The sequence below is a fragment of the Colias croceus genome, chromosome 19 (assembly GCF_905220415.1).
Source record: "Colias croceus chromosome 19, ilColCroc2.1".
NCBI lineage: Eukaryota > Metazoa > Arthropoda > Insecta > Lepidoptera > Pieridae > Colias > Colias croceus.
The window spans coordinates 5,419,763-5,440,576 of NC_059555.1; the positions used below are offsets into that span (position 1 = coordinate 5,419,763).

Consider the following 20,814-nt stretch of genomic DNA (forward strand, 5'->3'; position numbering starts at 1 on the left):
AAAATCGTACGGAAATGTGTGAAATAAATTATTTTATACACATTTCCTAGGAAATCTATACATTTCCTAAATAGCTATCGGAAATGTAAAACATTTAAGATATTGATATGTCGCAGGCAAATTGTAAATAATCTGGCCGTTTACAAACGGTCGGCATTTTGTAGAAACTATGCCGATAATTCGTAATCAGAAATATTTGGTTTGTATAAGGGGGTGGGTTAGGTTAGGTTCGTGTTTTTTAAAACTACATAGAAATAGGAGCCCCACGAAGTGGGGCTCCGTTGGCTCGCGACCGTCTTTTTGTAGAATTTTGGAAAAAAGACGAATTTTCGGCATATTAAAACAGGTAGCCGTAATGTAATACGGCGGATTGTACAATCCGACTGCGCCAAATATACGCGAGGACAGCCGCGGGACGAGGGGACTGATTACTTGCAAAATGAAAATTTGATTTTATAAGAATAAATATAAGTTGATTTTGTGATATTTACGTTAAAAGTTAGATAGTTGATTTTTAAAAGGTTAATTAGTAAGATAATAATATGAACATAATATTAATATTACAATTTTACGGTATGACTGTTACCCGATTGTATCAATAAGAGCTATAATAAAAAAATAACTACGTGTTTTTTACACATTTCCTAATACGATATTGGAATTGTATACAATTCCTAGGAAGACTATACATTTCCTAGGATATGCATGCATTAAATAGTTTTTTAAACAATATTTTATACATTTCCTAAATGGTATCGGAATTGTATACAATTCCTTGATTTCATACATTTCCGGTAACATATATATTAGTTGATGGCTTATTTTCCTAGTACAGTTCGATTCAAAATTATAGGCGGTTTGGAAGTTTGCTGCGAATGCATGTGCGCGCAGGTTTCCGTCCCATAACGTCCCGCTCTGTGGTCCCGCTGGTATCTAAAATTGTTTTCTGCGCATGATGATCATTCGGATCATCGTACGATTTTCCGAGCCGCCACTAAGTTTGAATCGTACTGTACTTGGCGAGCCTACATTTTAGTAAAAGATTTCCCGCCGATTTGTAATCATAGAGCAAGTGGCCTTATCCCAGCCACAGATTACTATACTAAATAACTGATTAGTGATTACTAATTACTACGCCGATTGTCACCCGACCGTCCTTATCAAGGACAAAACGGAAAATAGTGTTTCTACGTATATTGAATGCCCTTGTGTTGATAAGCCGACCAATTCGTAGAACACCAGACAGAAATTAAGATTGAAGTGTAGTTCCAAAAAGTAAATCATGAGTAACGGATAATAATATAATAATCTCTGATTATGATGCGTTGGTCACAGATAAATAGTAAGCTAGGTTTTGCCCGTTGTTTTTCTGTAATACATAGTCGCGCGTAGCTTTCGTAAAATTATATCTGTAATTTCTTATGACAATATACTTATTATAAAAATATTTTCTCCGTTTTAACAAATCGCTAAGTAAAGCTTAACAAAAAATGCATTTTATTAAATATTTAATTGAAAATTGACCAGATTAAACAAAATAATGTTGCGAGAAAATAAATCAAGACGATGACCATGAAGAAAAATGACATATCTTCCTGAATAACCTCATTAACGATGGGTAAATAATGTTATTAATAGTGTAAAAATATTATACATACAGAAGAAATCGATTCGGTTATATAATAGTTATATATATATACCTAATATATCGATTAATGATGAGCATTGATATGAACACAGATAATCGGATTCATCACTAATATAAGTAACCCACACATTACATTTTATTATCACTTTGTCGAAGTTCTTTCAAAGCAATTACAAAACTATTTGATCACCATGTCTTTCTTTGGAAAAGTGTACAAATTGGACCGCTCCGAAAACTTCGATGCTTTCGCCGAAAGTTTAAGTAAGTAACTATTAGGAATCATTTTTAAATGACTTTTTTTATTCTTTTCGTTTCATTTTTTTTATACATGTATGATATTAATTATTATCTGAAGGGCTTTGATAGATAGTTTGATTGTCTACGATATAGATAGGTAACCTATCGCCTACGAAAGTATAAGTACACGAGGTGGTACGAGCAAGTAAACAAATTGGATTTGATTTGATTTAATTAAGTATTTATTGTATTGACGAGATTTTACAGCATCAATTAACAATAATTATTTGTTTTTGTCTAGAACTCTCACCTTTAGAAACTCAAGCACTCATTAATATCAAATCGTCACAAAAATTGGATAAAGATGGAGACGAATATATTCTTACAACATTCTATGAAGGACAATCATCTGAAATCAAATTCAAGAGCGGCGTCGAGTTTGACGAAATCTTAAGAGCAGATGTTACTGTGAGTATCTTTAAATAAAAGTACCTAATAAAAATGAGAACTTTTTGATAGGCAAGTTATTATAAGAATATTTTTTTTATGTAAGTATTGCTTGCAAACGAGCTTGCGCGTCACCGTACCCGTATCGTACCGTACGGAGAGCGATGCAGATGATTGGCGCCGCTCATGAACAACCACAGACGATATTGAGGTTGCGTTGCATATTTGTTTATATGTATTGTGTTTATTTACAAAAATACGTCTCATCTGATTATCTGATGGGTAAAGTTCGATCTCCCACGGTCTCCGCTACTTACTATAAGAGAAGTTTTTTAAAGTAACTGGGTTCTAAGAATGAAGAAGCATAATTTTACGAAATATAAATTGTTCAAGAATGTTATAATACGTTGTCAAAGGAACATTAAAAAACTACCATTTTAATAGACATATCATAATTAACTTTTATTTTAAAAATAATTAATATAGTAAATAAACTACCTACGTCAGCTTAGACCGACTTATGCCGGTATTTTTAAAAGTTATATTGTAATACCTCAGAGCAATAAACCTATGTAATACAGATTATACCTCAATATTATAGATGTACCTACCCTATTGCATAATATATTTTGGAAATACCGGCGAGATACATTCATACCTCCGAGTATTTTAATCATATACAATTACAATAACCTGTTCAATTCATTTCAGCCCAAAAGTGTTATAACTGTAGACGGCAACAAACTTACACACGTACAAAAATTCCAAGATGGCAACAGCATCACGTGTATAAGGGAATTCTCTCCGGAAAAATTAGTGGTGGTAAGAGATAATATTATGCTATAAATTATTTCATACGTAATATCTTAACTATATTATTTTTTTACTTTAACTATACATATACTTCATATCTACATGCTACATATCCTTCATCTACTTCAAAGACTATAATCTATACTAATATTATAAAGCTACTACCCGAACTACTGGTCCGATTTGAAAAATTATTTCGGTGTGAGATAGCCCATTTATCGAGGAAGGTTATAGGCTATATATCATCACGCTTCGACCAACAGGGGTGGAGCCACGGGGGTGAAACCGCGTAGAGCAGCTAGTATTATGCATAACAAACCTTTAAAAGTCAAAGTTCTTAGTTAAATCAATTCATATTTTAATTGTTTCATAAATGATACAATAAATATACAAACAAAGTTCTCGTATGATGCAAATAAATGTACCTAATCAATCTCGTTATATTAAAAACTGTATACCTACTATCGAAAGTATGTGATGCGTTACATTTTCTTGCAGTTTAATGCATTATAATTTATATTTCATTATTATAATGTGAACAAATACATCTTGGAATTATTGTTCATTTCAATGCTTTAATTTAAAATGGTTAACTCACTCATGACTCAATGAATATTTTACAGACTATCACCTCTAACTTCTGGTCCGGTACTGCCAAGAGATACTTCGTCGCTGAATAATTACGAACTATGAAAGTTTTAACTTTTAACAACGAGAATTAATATTTAAGTTCTTATTTATGAAATATAATCTCGCTTTTTACCTACGCACCTAGTGTTTTATTTTTAATGCAATAAGTTGGTATAAACCCTTAAAGTATACATGTTACCGGAAATGTATGTAATCCGTCATTGTATACAATTCCTAGGAAATGTATATAATTCCTAAAATCGCACGGAAATGTGTGAAATAAATAATTATTTTATGTACATTTCCTAAGAAATCTATACATTTCCTAAATAGCAATCGGAAATGTAAAACATTTAAGATATTGATATGTCGCAGGCAAGTTGTATATAATCTGGCCGTTTACAAACGGTCGGCATTTTGTAGTAACTATGCCGATAATTCGTAATCAGAAATTTTTTGTTTGGATAAGGGGGTGGGTTAGGTTAGGTTCGTGTTTTTTAAAACTACACAGAAATAGGAGCCCCACGAAGTGGGGCTCCGTTGGCTCGCGACTGTCTTTTTGTAGAATTTTGGAAAAGGATGAATTTTCGGCATATTAAAACAGCTAGCCGTAATGTAATACGGCGGATTGTACAATCCGACTGCGCCAAATATACGCGAGGACAGCGGGACGAGGGGACCGATTACTTGCAAAATGAAAATTTGATTTTATAAGAATAAATATAAGTTGATTTTGTGATATTTACGTTAAAAGTTAGATAGTTGATTTTTAAAATGTAAATTAGTAAGATAATAATATGAACGTAATATTATTACAATTTTACGGTATGACTGTTACCCGATTGTATCAATAAGAGCTATTATAAAAAAATAACAACGTGTTTTATTACAGAAAGCATTTACTTTACACATTTCCTAATACGATATAGGAATTGTATACAATTCCTAGGAAGATTATACATTTCCTAGGATATGCATGCATTAAATAGTTTTTTAAACAATATTTTATACATTTCCTAAATGGTATCGGAATTGTACACATTTCCTAGGAATTGTATACAAATCCTTGATTTCATACATTTCCGGTAACATATACAATTTTTAGTGACGAGCGAGCGTATGCTCCTTTAGTGAATCTATAATTTTGTACTATTTGTAATAATATTTAGATAAATATTAGTAATGAGTTCTTATTTTTTATGAATGAACAGATTTATATTTTAGAATTGATAATATAAGGTTTTTTTATTATAATTTATTTATATTTACTAAAAAGTATTGCTTTAGTTTGAGAGATTTTTGTGAGTAACTGAATCTTTTAAAGATATACACGGTAGTTTGTTGATGAGACAGGGTACCATTATGTGAAGGTTTGTAAAAGATGGAAGTCTGCGCAGCGTTTGTGACGCTACGGGTTATTATATTATTATGAGGCGTTTTTTTTGAATTTTATTTATGTCAATATTAAAGAATTCCCCCTTTATAAGTATTAGATTAATTTTTAATGTATCGGTATGATTTTACACAAAATTTGATGATTCAATGGTGCTTGTACAGAAGTACTTATAATTGAATAAATAAAGGTTTGAGTTTAAGGTATTCTTGCCTCGTCGGTGATCAGCTGTTGCTTAATTTTGTAAGTATCATATAGTCCTTTAGATGAAATTCTTCCAATGCGTCATTAAAAGTCGGGACAGGCGACAGATTTCAACAAGACTACTTCAAATTACGGTCAAGCGTTTTATAGTTGTGTTTTACCTGAAAATAAAACACATATTAAATACTTACCTATATTTAAAGCTTACAGTTTACGTCTACCTGTTGAGGATTTCGACTCAATGAACTGCATCTAGCGCCTACACATTATCGTGCGCCGCGCCACCTGGTGGGAAAGGTGCGAGAGACATAGCATACATACAACGGAAAGAGAGGGAAAATAGGTGGAAAAAGCTAGACACCATCGCAATAAGTAAGCTTCAAATACAGGTAGATAAGTATTTAATATGTTTTTTATTTTCAGGTAAAACACAGCTACTATTTCCTTAAAAATACATTATTAGAATCTTTTTTAATTGTAATTTATACGCTTTTCCAAAATTCAAAATTTCTCGCTCTATAGTTTTATATTCCTCCCATTATCAGGTGCACAATAATGTTCTGACTTATATTCGCAGTCCTCACCCATGACACACCTTATTTATGCTGTTGCTCACTAGTTAAACATAAAAAGTTTATTCTAGACTTCAAATTGCATGACCAAATAAATCTCCCACAACTAGATATTCCTCAGTAAATACTTTTTTCCTATTATTTTGCGAGTAGTAAAAGATTTCCTGCCGATTTGACATCATAGAGTAAGAGCGCTTAGTCCAGTCACAGATTACCAAATAGTAAACAATTGGTTACTATAGTCCTTTCCACCTAAGATGATTTCTGTGACACATCGATTTTTGACACGTGTAGAGATGTCTGTACTGAAATCGTATCAATTGTTTCCGATAATCGATAATATTTTATATGGAAACAAAATCGATTTGAATAAAGTAACAAAATTAGTTTTTTCGGCATTTCGCCAACAATTAACTAAGGAAACTTAGCAAACAACAGCAACAAAAAGTCAACAATAACAATTAGTAACAATAACAGAATATCACGTAAAGTATCAATAAAAAATTGAAACTTGTATACAAGGCTGACGCACTCGTACAGACGATTGACTCGATTGACAAACGATCACAAGATGGGCGCCGATTATATGATTTTCCAACTCTATGATTTTTCAACGATCCATTTCATGTACACGAATTGCGTAGGTATTATATTTTTGTGTTATTTTATTTTATTTTTCATTATATTTAACTAAACAATACTGTTTTTGATTTATAAGCTTAGGGTGTTTCATTTTTATATTTTTGGCAATAATGCCGCCATAAAAGAAAAATATTATGCACTAAAATTATTTTGGCGTTTTAAACATAAAATACGTAATTCGGAACACGATGAAGTGTCACAGGAATCATCATAGCTGAAAAGGACTATAATTACTACGCCCACTCACCCGACCGTCCTTATCTATGACAAAAAGTAAATCATGACTAACAGATAATAATATAATAATCTCTGATTATGATGCGTTGGTCACAGATAACCATGAATAGAATAGGTAAGCTAGGTTTTGCCTGTGGTTTTTTCTGTGTTTCGTGAAATTATATGACTTCTTATGACAATATATAAAAATATTTTTAGTATTTTTACAAATAGATAATTAATTGGGCTTGAACGCCTTAAAAACATATTTTAATAGAACCTGATATAATAAACAAATACGGTCTAATATAAGTAGCGAAAGCATAAACCAAAAAGATGATCATAATAACATAGGTACTCTAGAGTCTAGGTAGGTAACTGAATAACATAGTTTTATTTCAAACCTACATACCTACAGAAGAAATCGTTTCGGTTAATAATATATATAATTAATAATTATATTATATCGATTAATGATGAGCATTGATATGAACACAGATAATCGGACTCATCACTAATATAAGTAACCCACACATTACATTTTATTATCACTTTGTCGAAGTTCTTTCAAAGCAATTACAAAACTATTTGATCACCATGTCTTTCTTTGGAAAAATGTACAAATTGGACCGCTCCGAAAACTTCGACGCTTTCGCAGAAAGTTTTAGTAAGTATTACCTTTTTTATTCTTAACTAGTTTTTCGCTCGCGGCTTCGCCCGCTTTGTCTAAAACCTAATAAGTTATATAGTAAAACCATCCTCTTGAATCACTCTATCTATTAAAACAAAACAGCATCAAAATCCGTTGCGTAGTTTTAAAAATTTAAGCATACAAAGGGACAGAGAAAGTGACTTTGTTTTATAGTATGTAGTGATTTACTTGTATAATATTATCAGTTGGGATTGAATACTTTGATTGTTTACTTATATCTACATATACAGGGTGTAGGTAATTGTGAAGTGTGCACAGGTGATTATTCCGTAACTATTGCAGATATCAAAAAACTTTAAACTTTAAACTGATATCGAAAGCCCTTTACCGAATGAGTAAAATGACAATAATAACATTTAAAAAATAAAACAGTAAACATCCAAAAATTTTACATCAAATGTAATATGAAAGGTTTTGGTTCTTTTTTTGGCTTACTTCGCTAATTTTAGTGACAATTCATTTAGAAACTGTAAATAGTTAGAGCTGTGGAATATAATGGTACCTATTCCGAAACGAGGATGTCACTTTGAACATTTGCTTTGAATACAAAATGTATGGGAAATTAAATGTATGGGCGTGTTTAATGTATTTTTTTTTTATATTTCCCGGTTTAGTTATAAAAAGTTATTACATATTGTCATTTTACTCATTAGATAGAGAGCTTTCGATATCAGTTTAAAGTTTTGTGATATATTATATGCGCAACAGTTGCGGAATAATCGCCTGTGCACACTTAACTATTACACCCTGTAGGTATATACATAGTTATTTAATAAATTATGGACATTTTATTTAATAAATTATGGACATTTTACAGTTTTGTGTACACAAATTAATAAACGAATTTTTTTTTCTAGAACTCTCACCTCAAGAAACTCAAGCAATAATCAATAGCAAATTGTCACAAAAATTGGATAAAGTTGGAGACGAATATATTATTACAACAGTCTACGAAGGAAAATCCTTTGAAAACAAATTCAAGAGCGGCGTCGAGTTTGACGAAATCTTAACACCAGAAGTTATTGTGAGTATCCTTAAATAACAATAAAAAAACACTTTTTGATAGGCAAGTGATCATAGAGTGCTTAAAGTGCAATATTTGTACCAACTAGGTATATTTTATAAAAAATACGTCTCATCAGTCATCTTGATATCAAATCGGTGAAGGCTAATCCCTCACGGTCTCCTCTACTATAAGAGAAGCTTTTTTAAGTAACTGGGTTCTAATAGTGAAGCATAATTTTACAAAATATAAGGTGGTCATGAATAATATTATAATATTATGTTATAAAAAGATACATTAAAAAAGCTACCTTATATCTTTGTAGATATATATAATAATTAACTTTTATATTAACAATAATTCATATAATAAATAAACTACCTGCGTCAGCTTAGACTGACTTATACCGGTATTTTCAAAAGTTACATTGTAAATTGTAATACATACCTACTGTGGTAATACAGGTAATACCTAGGTATAGATAAAATAATTGCATATTGTTATAAAATATCGGCGTGGTACATTAATACCATCGAGTATTTCAATCAATAATTAATAATAACAATTACCTATTCAATTCATTTCAGCCCAAAAGTGTTATAACTGTAGACGGCAACAAACTTACACACGTACAAAAATTCAAAGATGGCAACAGCATCACGAATGTAAGGGAATACTCTCCGCAAGAACTAGTGGTGGTAAGAAAAATGCCTTAAATTATTTTATATGTAATATCGTATAGCTATATTATGTTTATTACTATAATATATTTAACAAACTTTTAAAAATCAACTTCTAAGCTACCTACATATAAATATAATAAGGTTTTGGTATGATGCAAACTTAATATGTTGTAAGATTGTTAGAAAACTCGCGAAATTGAATACCGTCGAGAAATTGTGATCCGCATTATTTTCTTGTTATTTAACGCATTAGGTATATTTCGTTAGACTTATAACACAGAATACTTAATAGTATCTAGCTACTTATTTTACAAACAATATACAGTCAGAAAAATCATTTATGTTTTAATTGAATGCCTTAATTTGAAATGAATATTTACTCACTCAATGAATATTTTGCAGACTATCACCTCTAACTTCTGGCCCGGCACAGCTAAGAGATTCTTCGTCGCTGAATAATTACGAACTATGAAAGTTTTAACAACGAGAATTAATATTTAAGTTCTTAGTTGAATGAAATAAAATTATGAAATAAAATCACGCTTTTTACCTACGTACCTAGTGTTTTATTTTTTAATGCAATAAGTTGGTATAATAAACCCTTAAACTTAAAGTATATATGTACATATATAACAACGCATGTAAGATGTTTATCATGGGCCTGCCGCGTTACTGTAGTGCCTCCTTGATGTTTACATTATATTATTAGTTCAGGATACATCGCCCATTTTTGCAAGTGACTACTATCAAGCTAATTTTCATTTTGTAGCTTTATTTTGATGAGACGCCCAATAATTTCGTGTACGAAAGTCTCGATTGTGGTAGCTAACAGAGATAACAAGGATAAAAATTTTTGATTTGATGGTTCTCAAATATTTATTACTAACTGAATTTTTTTTTGTTCAATTTCAAGATAATTACCTAAATTATTCGAAAAAATATTTGTCCTACAAAATCTATGGTTTGTTCAAAGAGTCCCCCTTTCCAAAGTGTATCGATAACGAGGTCATCATAAATGATTACTAACAAGCTGATTTTTTTGTTTTCACTTAGTTAATGTTTATATAATTCAACAGACATATTGTCCTACAAATTGCGTAATAAATATTTGAGAACCATCAAATCAAAAATTTTTATCCTTGTTATCTCTGTTAGCTACCACAATCGAGAGTTTCGTACACGAAATTATTTCGTGTCTCATCAAAATAAAGCTACAAACGGAAAATCAGCTTGATAGTAGTCACTTGCAAAAATGGGCGATGTATCCTGAACTATATAGGGTAAATGACTTTTATGCGATACTGAGAAAAAAGATTTTTTTCTATATATTGTAAATTATAATACTCACACTAGAATAAGATTTTACTACTACAATATGGGCTATGGGGCCTGAAATAAACGAATTTTATTTATTATCAGACTACTAAATCATCATCATCATCAACCCATATATTATCTACGTTCCCACATATTTTAACATATTCAGATGTAAGTGTCCTAAATGACGGCGACGCGGACGGTCTAAATAATTTCAATACCACGGCTTTAGAAAAAAAAAATATCTACAAGTTGTATCGCACTGAAAACGAAGAAGAGTTTGTTAAAAGCTTGGACGCGTAGAATTTTTTGCAAAATGCACGATATAAACATTTAGTACGTACTTATATAGTAAGAAGATAACTACTTAAGTTACTATACGTTAAGTTACTATAACTTACTATAACTACTTAACTACTGAAACATAAGTTATAAATATTTCTTACAATATGATATAATTTACATTAATAATGCAATCATAAACTCAATTCAAGTTTTTCTGTGCACCATAAGCCCACAAACCGCAACATAATTGTTTTCATAAGTATCTACTTATTGTTAGTTCATGCACCCTCATGTATACAATTTTTAGTGACGAGCGACCGTATGCTCTTTTAGGCCGGTTGCAGAGCTTGACCGACCGTCAGTACGTACCATCTGCATCGGTCCTGACTATACGCATCAACAATGTGTATAACTATACGCATGACAATACGCGTGCGTATGGTCGGTCTAGCTATGAACGGTTTTATTAATTCCCATACATATTATGACAAGCGCGACTGACGTACGCACTGATGGTCGGTCAAGCTCTGCAACCAGCCTTAGTGAATCTATAATTTTGTACTATTTGTAATAATATTTATATATTAGTAATGAGCTCATATTTTTTATGAATGAACAGATTTATATTTTAGAATTAATATAAGGTTTTTTATAATAATTTATTTAAGTACATATATAATAACTAAAAAGTATTGCTGTAGTTTTAATTTTAGATTTTTGTGAGTGACTGAATCTGCTAAAGATATAGGTAATAGTTTGTTGATGAGACAGCCGACAGGGTAAAAGATGGAAGTCTTAGCGTAGCGTTTGTAGGGTTATTATATTATTATGAGGCGTTTTGCACGCCTCATAACTTCATAAGCGAAGCGTTGAGGTGGGTACTACTGTCATTTCGCGCAAAACATCTGATTTTTCAAACTTAAAATGTCTTAATGTATCATACATTGCACTTGTAAGCTAATACATACACACACATATTAAGAAAAAACACTATTTTTAACATTCATGATATTTTTGATGTCATTTTTGTTATTTAAACTAGTTAAAAAACAGTTTAAAAAAGTTCTGTCCGTGTGTCTGTATGTGCGGAGGATTTTCTTGTTAACACGATAGCGACCGAAATACTTTACTAATCGAGTCTTTTTTTTTTCTTACGCTTGAGTATGCTCAGGAATAGAACCCTTTTCATTTTTCAGGGTCTGATTCGATGTGGTTTAATTGTTATTAAATAAACAAAAAAAATATCGACTGTTCTCCATAATTTTAGTATATCTATATATTATATTCTTTATTTTATTTTTATTTTTTTTATATTTTTAGTGTACTCAAAATTCACCATTATAAACTCGATTCTTTATACTATAAGCCTAGGTTTAAAAAAATAAGTTGGTAGTCAGTCCCTTAAACCTGCGCAGTTTCACATCTAGGTGGGGCCACAAGAAAAATAGCTCAATTATAACGGTACCGCTTTCTTTACTTTTCCAAATGTTTTATTTTATTTCTTTTTTATATTTATAGTGTACTCTTTATAAATAATCAATTTTATTGTAAAGGATGAGATTATGTGGCGTGCACTTTTGGATTTTCCAAACTATTTTTAATTTTATTTATGTCAATATTAAATAATTCCCCCTTTATAAACTTAGATTAATTTTTAATATATCGGTATGATTTTACACAAAATTTGATGATTCAATGGTGCTTGTACAGAAGTATAATTGAATAAATAAAGGTTTGAGTTTAAGGTATTCTTGCCTCGACGGTGATCAGCTGTTGCTTAATTTTGTAAGTATCATTTAGACTAATAGTCCTTTAGATGAAATAATTCTTCCAATGCATAATTAAAAGTCGTGACTGGCGCTTTCGCGGATTTACGCTAAAGATAGTGGAAATTGTAGTAACTTTAACTTTTCAAGCCCAAAAGGATTAACTAAGTTTGAACCAACTGTACTTGTACGCTGAAGTTCTAATACTTTTAATCATTATGACTAACTTTTTGGTTCTTGTTTTGATTAACTTTTCATCTGGGATTGTTAATATAAATGTATAAATAATATAAAAATTAGTGTGATCTATGGGTACCTATCCTATCTGCACATCTTACTCCTACAAATAAAGAAATAAGTAATTACTTAAATGTATTCAAGTTCACATTGGCGTCCATATATTATAAACCAGGTGGGTAACAAACAGATCTCAATAAGTAAGCTTCAAATTACGATCAAGTACCTATGTTTTACCTGAAAATAAAACTCATATTAAATACTTACCTCTATTTAAAGCTCAGAATACAGCTGAGATTTAAAGCTACACCACAGAATACATAATAGTAGCTAAACGCTACAGAACGGACACTCTCCGCCTCCCGCCAAAATTAAACACTTACCTCACCCCGCACGATCAGACATAAAATGGTCCATATTTTTCTACAGGGACGATACGCAACGAAGATTGACAACATTAATCAAATTGACTTAAAGTAATTTTATTATTTTGGATTTGTGATTATCGTTTTTCGTAGAAAATGGTTAGATTTTGTGCTGTTTACGGATGTATTTCATCAGAAAAACGCGATTTTTTTTTTACGCTAGTCAAAAATGTGCCAACCATAAAGCGTTAACACACACATTTGCAGTCTCTACAGTGTGACTGTCAAAACGATAATAGGCATGACGAAAGATTTTGAAATCCTCTTCCATAATGTGTGTATACGTTTACTATACAAGAAAAACCCTATATTTCGGTAATATACTTAAATTTAACGAAGATAAAGGCCATTTTTCAAAAAATATTTATTAACTGTGCCAAAACAGCTCGCAGGTGTCATGGCGTAGGTGTGACGTCACTCTTTAGTAAATACGTAATTATCTGTACGCATAGCGAAGAAAATTAAACAATTTTTTAATTAATATGTGTTATAGAAACGAATTTAAAAGTTTATAAGTGGTGTGCAGTATTGCAGTGTGAATCCACATAAAAATAATGCCCAAAAAAGTGTTAGTAATTATTTCAAGCGAGAAAATAATAAGAAATGATTAAGAACCACGTATTCGTGAATTCGCAATTATATTTCTATTCTGAGTCGATAAAGCATACGTGAAACAATACAAAAATAAATAAAAATGCGTATTCTCAACATATTCATAACAACAAAACACATCTGACGTGAGTTGTTTACTTAAGCGTGACGTCACGCGTGTTTTAGTCAAAATGGCCAACTGCAGAATTTCAATGTTTTATTTTATTGATAATCTCATTAATCTTAATGTTTTTATGATTTCTAAGTCGCTATATTTAATTTATTTAGTATACATTTTCCCTTAAAAACACTAATACGATCATTTATGGATACTGTCGTCATGCCTATTTTGTATGGAGTGTCCGGGGTGTGGCTACACTTTACGTCCACCTGTTGATGGTCCGGGAGCCAGAAGCAGATATTATGACCAAGTTCCTCTCAAGCGGTAATTAGTAAAATGCATCAAAGTATAGTATTATGAAGCCTCGTGAACGTCAGCTGGAGCTCGGTTGGGGGGATGAGCGGTTGTAGCCTCCCACGCACGTAAGAAAAAAAAGTATATTCATTCATTTCCTCTCAGCTAAAAATTTGTCAAATTGTAGCTAACCCAATATCTCAACGAAAAATAATAATCAGCTGGTTACAGCATGGTGTATTATACGTCAGCTGGTGTCTCGAATATAATGAGACATTAACAAAATCATCGAGATACGTGGAATTCCATCAACATAAGTCCCCGTAAAAGATAAGTAATAACTTTATTAATTATATATTATACTATTATTTTTTTAATAATTATAGTTAACTAATGTTTTTAGTGGGTTATTTCATATTTGTTACACTTTTAGGTAGTTATGTGAATTTGATGATATGATAGTTATTTTTAAATGCAGTTTATAATATTTGTAAAAACATGTTTACCGATGTGGCTGAATGTACGTAGTACCCCGATCATGCGCACAACTAACCACCTCAAAAGTACCTTATTACTGTCTATATTATGCTAGCGTGTGTTGCTTGAATTTTTAAAAATAACGATAATAATTAAAGATACGTCATTTCATCTCAGATGAAAATTTGTGAGCTGATTGTTAATATACTGATGCGATAAATAAAAAAAATCAGCTAGCAATAATTCGAGGAAAACCTAGTCAGTTGATGCATATAAATTGGCAATAGATGCTTCTGTCTAACTCCTATGTAATAACTTTCAAAGTATCAGCTGACGGTTTTTCCACCAAGATACAGCCAGCTGACCTATATATATATCCACAGTTACATATAAGCTATCATCAGGTAAATTTTTGTTTGAGAGGAAATCACGGAAAATAATTTTATTTTTTTCATGTTCGAGACACCAGCTGACGTATAATACACCATGTTGTAACCAGCTGATTATTTTTTTTCGTTTAGATATTGGGTTAGCTACAATTTGACAAATTTTTAGCTGAGAGGAAATGAATGAATGTATTTTTTTTTCCTACGTGCGTGGGAGGCTACTACCGCTCACCCCCCCAACCGAGCGCCAGCTGACGTTCACGAGGCTTTATAATACTATACTCTGATGCGTCTGACGAATTATCTCTTGAGAGGAAATAATGAACCAAATTTGCACCTGGCTCCCTAACCATGAGGATTTCGACTCAATGAACTACATCTAGCGCCTACACATTATCGTGCGCCGCGCCACCTGGTGGGAAAGGTGTGCGAGAGACATAGCATACATACAACGGAAAGAAGAGGGAAAATAGGTGGAAAAAGCTAGGCACCTTCTCAATAAGTAAGCTTCAAAAACAATGTCGCTCATGCGCTTGTGACCGTCCGTAATATTCTGAATATCCATGAAGAAATATCGAAAATAAACTTCCGAAACAACCGACTTCAAAAACGCAAAAGTAAAAAATAAAATGGATTTTATATTATTAATTAGATGTAGATGTGCTATTTAATATCAAATCTATTTTATTTTTTACTTAATGCGTTTTTGAAGTCGGTTGTTTTAAACGCAGTTATTTTTATTTTATACTTTTTAGTGTATTTTTCAACACGAATCAAACGAGCCCAAACTCGATAAAGTTGAGTCAATATATTACTGAGTTCCTATGGCCACCTTCCGATTCCATCATCAAATCAGCTCCATGTCATGATAATGTTTCATCGCTATCCAATTTAAATACGTATACGAAGTTTCAGCTCAATCGGTTACCGGGAAGTGAATCAAAGTTACTTGCAACATTTACAAATACAGAAAAAAATGCTCATGAAATAAAAACTACTGGGCCTATCCGAATAAAAATTTTTTGGGACCAATTCGACACCCTCCCGCATCGAACAAAAAAAGAATCACTAAATCGGTTCAGAAACCTCGGAGTAATCGGTGTACATACATAAAAAAATATACCGGACGAATTGATAACCTCCTCCTTATTTTTGAAGTCGGTTAAATACTAAATAATTGATTACTAATTACGCCCATTCTCACCCGAATGTTCTTATCTATGACTAAATGGAAAATATCAAAATAGTGTTTCTACGTAGGTATATTGAATGCTCTGTGTTGATAAGCCGGCCAATTCGTAGAACAACAGTGACCAGACAAAAATTAAGATTGAAGTGTAGTTCCAAAAAGTAAATCATGAGTAACAGATAATATAATAATCACTGATTATGATGCGTTAGTCACAGATAACCAAGAATAGGAAGCTAGGTTATGCCCGTGGTTTTTTTTGTGTAGTCGCGCGTAGCTTTCGTGAAATTATATGACTTCTTATGACAGTATATAAAAATATATTTTTCCTAATTTTACAGATAGATAATTAATGAAGCTTAAAAACCTTAAAAAAACGTATTTTAATTTAATAGAACCTGATATAAAAAATACGGTCTAATGTTGCGAAAGAATAAATCAAAAACATGATCAGAATAACATACTCTAGACTCTAGAGTCTAGGTAGATAACTGAATAACATAGTTTTATTACAAAAACGATGGGTAAATAACTTAATTAGTATAAAAAAATATACCTACATACAGAAAAAATCGTTTCGGTTATATAATGGTTATATTATATCGATTAATGATGAGCATTGATATGAACACAGATAATCAGACTCATCACTCATATAAGTAACCTACACATTACATTTTATTATCACTTTGTTGAAGTTCTTTCAAATCAATTACAAAACTATTTGATCACCATGTCTTTCTTTGGAAAAATGTACAAATTGGACCGCTCCGAAAACTTCGACGCTTTCGCGGAAAGTTTTAGTAAGTAAAATATTAAGAATCATTTTTCATGTAGATTTACCTTTTTTATTCTTAACTAGTTTTTCGCCCGCGGCTTCACCCGCTTTGTCTAAAACCTAATAAGTTATATAGTAAAACCTTCCTCTTGAATCACTCTATTTATTAAAAAAACAGCATCAAAATCTGTTGCGTAGTTTTAAAAATTTAAGCATACAAAGGACAGAGAAGGTAACTTTGTTTTATAGTACCTAATACCTATGTAGTGATTTTACATGTATAATATTATCAGTTGGGATTGATTACTTTGATACTTATATATCATACATATACAGGGTGTAATCGTTAAGTATGCACAGGCGATTATTCCGTAACAATTGCAGATATCAAAAAACTTTAAACTGATATCGAAAGCCCTTTACCGAATGAGTAAAATGACAATAATAACTTTTAAAAAATAAAACGGGAAATATCCAAAAATTTAACATCAAATGAAACATGAAAGGTGTTGGTTCTTTTTTTGGCTTTGTGCTTATATTACTTCGCTAATTTTAATGACAATTCATTTAGAAACTGTAAATAGAGCTCGATGTGGAATATAATGGTATTCCAAACCGACCCGAGCTCACCGATCGGCTGGATCCGCTTGCACTGCGGCGTGTCGTTGCATCGCTGTGCGTATTTTATCGGATATACAATGGAGAGTGTTCTGACGAGCTTTTTGGACTAATACCATCCGCGCAGTTCCACAACCGCACTGCACGAAACAAACTGAAGTACCATCCACACCACCTGGATGCGTGGTGCTCGTCTACAGTGCGATTCTCGAGACACTTCTTACCGAGAACCACGCTGTAGTGGAATAAGTTACCAGCTTCGGTGTTTCCTAATCACTTTGACTTGGCCACCTTCAAGAAGAAAGCCTACAAATTTCTAAAAAGCCAACAAAGCGTTCGTAACGTTTCTGACAATGCGAACGCTCATGGGCGGCGGCGAGCCGCCAAGAAGTAAGTCGCCCGCTCTATTGTTGGAAAAAAAAAAAAAAAACAAAAAACGAGGATGTCACTATGAACATTTGCTTTGAATACAAAATGTATGGGAAATTAAATGTATGGGCGTGTTTGATGTATTTTTTGGACATTTCCCGGTTTATTTATAGAAAGTTATTATGGTCATTTTACTCATTAGATAGAGGGCTTTCGATATCAGTTTAAAGTTTTTTGATATACTTAAGCGACAGTTACGGAATAATCGCCTGTGCACACTTAACTATTACACCCTGTAGATATATAGTTATTTATTATATGGAGATTTTACTGTTATGTACACAAATTAATAAACGATATTTTTTTCTAGAACTCTCACCTCAAGAAACTCAAGCAATGATAAATTGCAAATTGTCACAAAAATTGGATAAAGTTGGAGACGAATATATTATTACAACAGTCTACGAAGGAAAAACCTTTGAAAACAAATTCAAGAGCGGCGTCGAGTTTGACGAAATCTTAACACCAGAAGTTATTGTGAGTATTGATAGGCAAGTGATCATAGAGTGCTTAAAGTGCAATATTTGTATCAACTAGGTATATATTTTATAAAAAATACGTCTCATCAGTCATCTTGATATCAAATCGGTGAAGGCTAATCCCTCACAGTCTCCTCTACTATAAGAGAAGCTTTTTTAAGTAACTGGGTTCTAATAGTGAAGCATAATTTTACAAAATATACCTTATATTTTGTAAAATTATGGTCATGAATATTATAATATTATGTTGTAAAAAGATACATTAAAAAGCTTATTTGTAGATATCTTTGTAGATATGTATAATTATTAACTTTCAAATTCAAATGCTTTATAAATATAAATTTATAAAGAATAGAAAAAATTCGATCACGAGGCGGGACTCGAACCCGCATCCCGTGGGGTCGGGTCACGAGTGGCTGAGTTGGTTAGGCATCCGCCCTGGAATGGCGCTAAGGGATGCGGGTTCGAGTCCCGCCTCGTGATCGAATTTTTTCTATTCTTTATAAATTTATAATAATTAACTTTTATTTTAACAATAATTAAACTGACTTATGCCGGTATTTTCAAAAGTTACATTGTAATACATATAACATACCTACTGTGGTAATACAGGTTATACCTAGGTACAGGTAAAATAATTGCATATTGTTATAAAATATCGGCGTGGTACATTAATACCATCGAGTATTTCAATCAATAATTAATAATTACAATTACCTATTCAATTCATTTCAGCCCAAAAGTGTTATAACTGTAGACGGCAACAAACTTACACACGTACAAAAATTCAAAGATGGCAACAGCATCACGAATGTAAGGGAATACTCTCCGCAAGAACTAGTGGTGGTAAGAAAAATGCCTTAAATTATGTCACACGTACCTAATATCAATTATTAATGAGATATGTTGTTTACTGCATATCAATACTGTTACTGTATAATACATTTAACAAACCTTTAAAAGTCAAAATATATAAAGTTTTATATAATAAATAAATAAATAAAGTTCTCGTATATGATGCAAATAAATGCAATGTCGTTAGATTGAAGACTGTATACTGTCAAAAGTTTGTGATCCGTTTCATTCTCGCAATTGATTGCATTTTATTTCATAACTTTAATGCGAACACATAAATCTTGTAATTGTTTATTAAAATGCCCTTATTTCAAATGGTTAACTCACTCAATGAATATTTTACAGACCATCACCTCTAACTTCTGGCCCGGCACTGCCAAGAGATTCTTCGTCGCTGAATAACCATGAATGTTTTTAACAACGAGAAATAAATTTTAAGTTCTTATTTATGAAATATAATATAACTTTTTACATAGTATTTTATTTTTTAATGCAATAAGTTGGATTATCTAAACCCTATAAGTACCTAATAAAAAATATTGAACCATATAGACACACCTTTTTTTTAAGTGGGGAAATCTTGCATAGATACCCACGGCCTCCGGAGAAGGGGCCGTGGGTTATGCCGGATTCCTACCGACCAAAACCCCACTGTGTTCTGTCAAGCCGTATCAACGACGGGACCACGGGTATGGTAGAACTCGTCCGTGACCCCATCAGCGGCTGCCCGTCGCCAGGCCAAAACCACGCCAAAACAAATTGTGAGCCAGCCAGCTCTAACCTCATGGGGCGGCGTGAGCGGAACACGTCTCCCGCCCTACGTCTCACCGGTCGATGGATGAAATCCCCGCTCCATCGCCCGTATAATATTATCTACGTTCCCACTGCTGGGACTGATCAGACCGTAACCACCACGCTGGTCAAGTGCGGGTTGGAAGATGTCACAGGTCGTCAAATTTTTTTTATTCTTTAACATGTCGGTTTCCTCACGATGTTCGTTCACCGTTTCGATGACTAAATAGTTGGACGTAACTAGGGAATAATCAATAATCAATCCGTTATCCATTCCACGTCATAATTCCCAAAATCTCATTACTGCGTTTGTGGTTGTGCTAATCTTTGATATGTTATTAACTTTCGTACTTACAAACATTTTGCGATAATAATCGCCCCACCTTTAATCTGTATCAGTCCTTATGCTTATCAAGAACTTTAATAAAACGTTAACTTATAATATAACGGTGCATTTAAATCAAACGAACACAGAGCTAGAGCAAGAACATTCTTTCGTATCTTTTAGTGTAAACGAAAACTCGTATTCAGTGATGTTCAGTATTAGAATATTGCAAAGTATCTTTTCAAACGCA

General features: G+C 32.2%; 3 protein-coding genes across 3 annotated transcripts; all 3 read left to right on the forward strand.

The window, feature by feature from the left end:
* Nucleotides 1-1,790: 1,790 nt before the first annotated feature.
* LOC123700310 (fatty acid-binding protein 2-like) lies at nt 1,791-3,915 on the forward strand. The gene is made up of 4 exons (XM_045647492.1): nt 1,791-1,909; nt 2,187-2,353; nt 3,044-3,154; nt 3,769-3,915. Exons 1-4 carry the CDS (start codon nt 1,840-1,842, stop codon nt 3,823-3,825), a joined length of 405 nt encoding a protein of 134 aa, XP_045503448.1. The 5' UTR covers nt 1,791-1,839; the 3' UTR covers nt 3,826-3,915.
* Nucleotides 3,916-7,332: 3,417 nt separating this feature from the next.
* On the forward strand, nt 7,333-9,719 carry LOC123700309 (fatty acid-binding protein 2-like). The gene is made up of 4 exons (XM_045647491.1): nt 7,333-7,469; nt 8,372-8,538; nt 9,105-9,215; nt 9,603-9,719. Exons 1-4 carry the CDS (start codon nt 7,400-7,402, stop codon nt 9,657-9,659), a joined length of 405 nt encoding a protein of 134 aa, XP_045503447.1. The 5' UTR covers nt 7,333-7,399; the 3' UTR covers nt 9,660-9,719.
* Nucleotides 9,720-16,958: 7,239 nt separating this feature from the next.
* Nucleotides 16,959-19,918, forward strand: LOC123700371 (fatty acid-binding protein 2-like). The gene is made up of 4 exons (XM_045647573.1): nt 16,959-17,091; nt 18,424-18,590; nt 19,328-19,438; nt 19,793-19,918. Exons 1-4 carry the CDS (start codon nt 17,022-17,024, stop codon nt 19,847-19,849), a joined length of 405 nt encoding a protein of 134 aa, XP_045503529.1. The 5' UTR covers nt 16,959-17,021; the 3' UTR covers nt 19,850-19,918.
* The last annotated feature ends 896 nt before the right edge of the window (nt 19,919-20,814 follow it).

Excerpts from the sequence above, each read along its gene's own strand:
- LOC123700309 (XM_045647491.1), top strand. The coding sequence starts at position 7,400 with ATGTCTTTCTTTGGAAAAATGTACAAATTGGACCGCTCCGAAAACTTC. Across the intron at positions 7,470-8,371 it reads CGCTTTCGCAGAAAGTTTTA|AACTCTCACCTCAAGAAACT; the intron begins GTAAGTATTACC and ends TTTTTTTTCTAG. Across the intron at positions 8,539-9,104 it reads TCTTAACACCAGAAGTTATT|CCCAAAAGTGTTATAACTGT; the intron begins GTGAGTATCCTT and ends AATTCATTTCAG.
- LOC123700310 (XM_045647492.1), top strand. The coding sequence starts at position 1,840 with ATGTCTTTCTTTGGAAAAGTGTACAAATTGGACCGCTCCGAAAACTTC. Across the intron at positions 2,354-3,043 it reads TCTTAAGAGCAGATGTTACT|CCCAAAAGTGTTATAACTGT; the intron begins GTGAGTATCTTT and ends AATTCATTTCAG. Across the intron at positions 3,155-3,768 it reads CTCCGGAAAAATTAGTGGTG|ACTATCACCTCTAACTTCTG; the intron begins GTAAGAGATAAT and ends AATATTTTACAG.
- LOC123700371 (XM_045647573.1), top strand. The coding sequence starts at position 17,022 with ATGTCTTTCTTTGGAAAAATGTACAAATTGGACCGCTCCGAAAACTTC. Across the intron at positions 17,092-18,423 it reads CGCTTTCGCGGAAAGTTTTA|AACTCTCACCTCAAGAAACT; the intron begins GTAAGTAAAATA and ends ATTTTTTTCTAG. Across the intron at positions 18,591-19,327 it reads TCTTAACACCAGAAGTTATT|CCCAAAAGTGTTATAACTGT; the intron begins GTGAGTATTGAT and ends AATTCATTTCAG.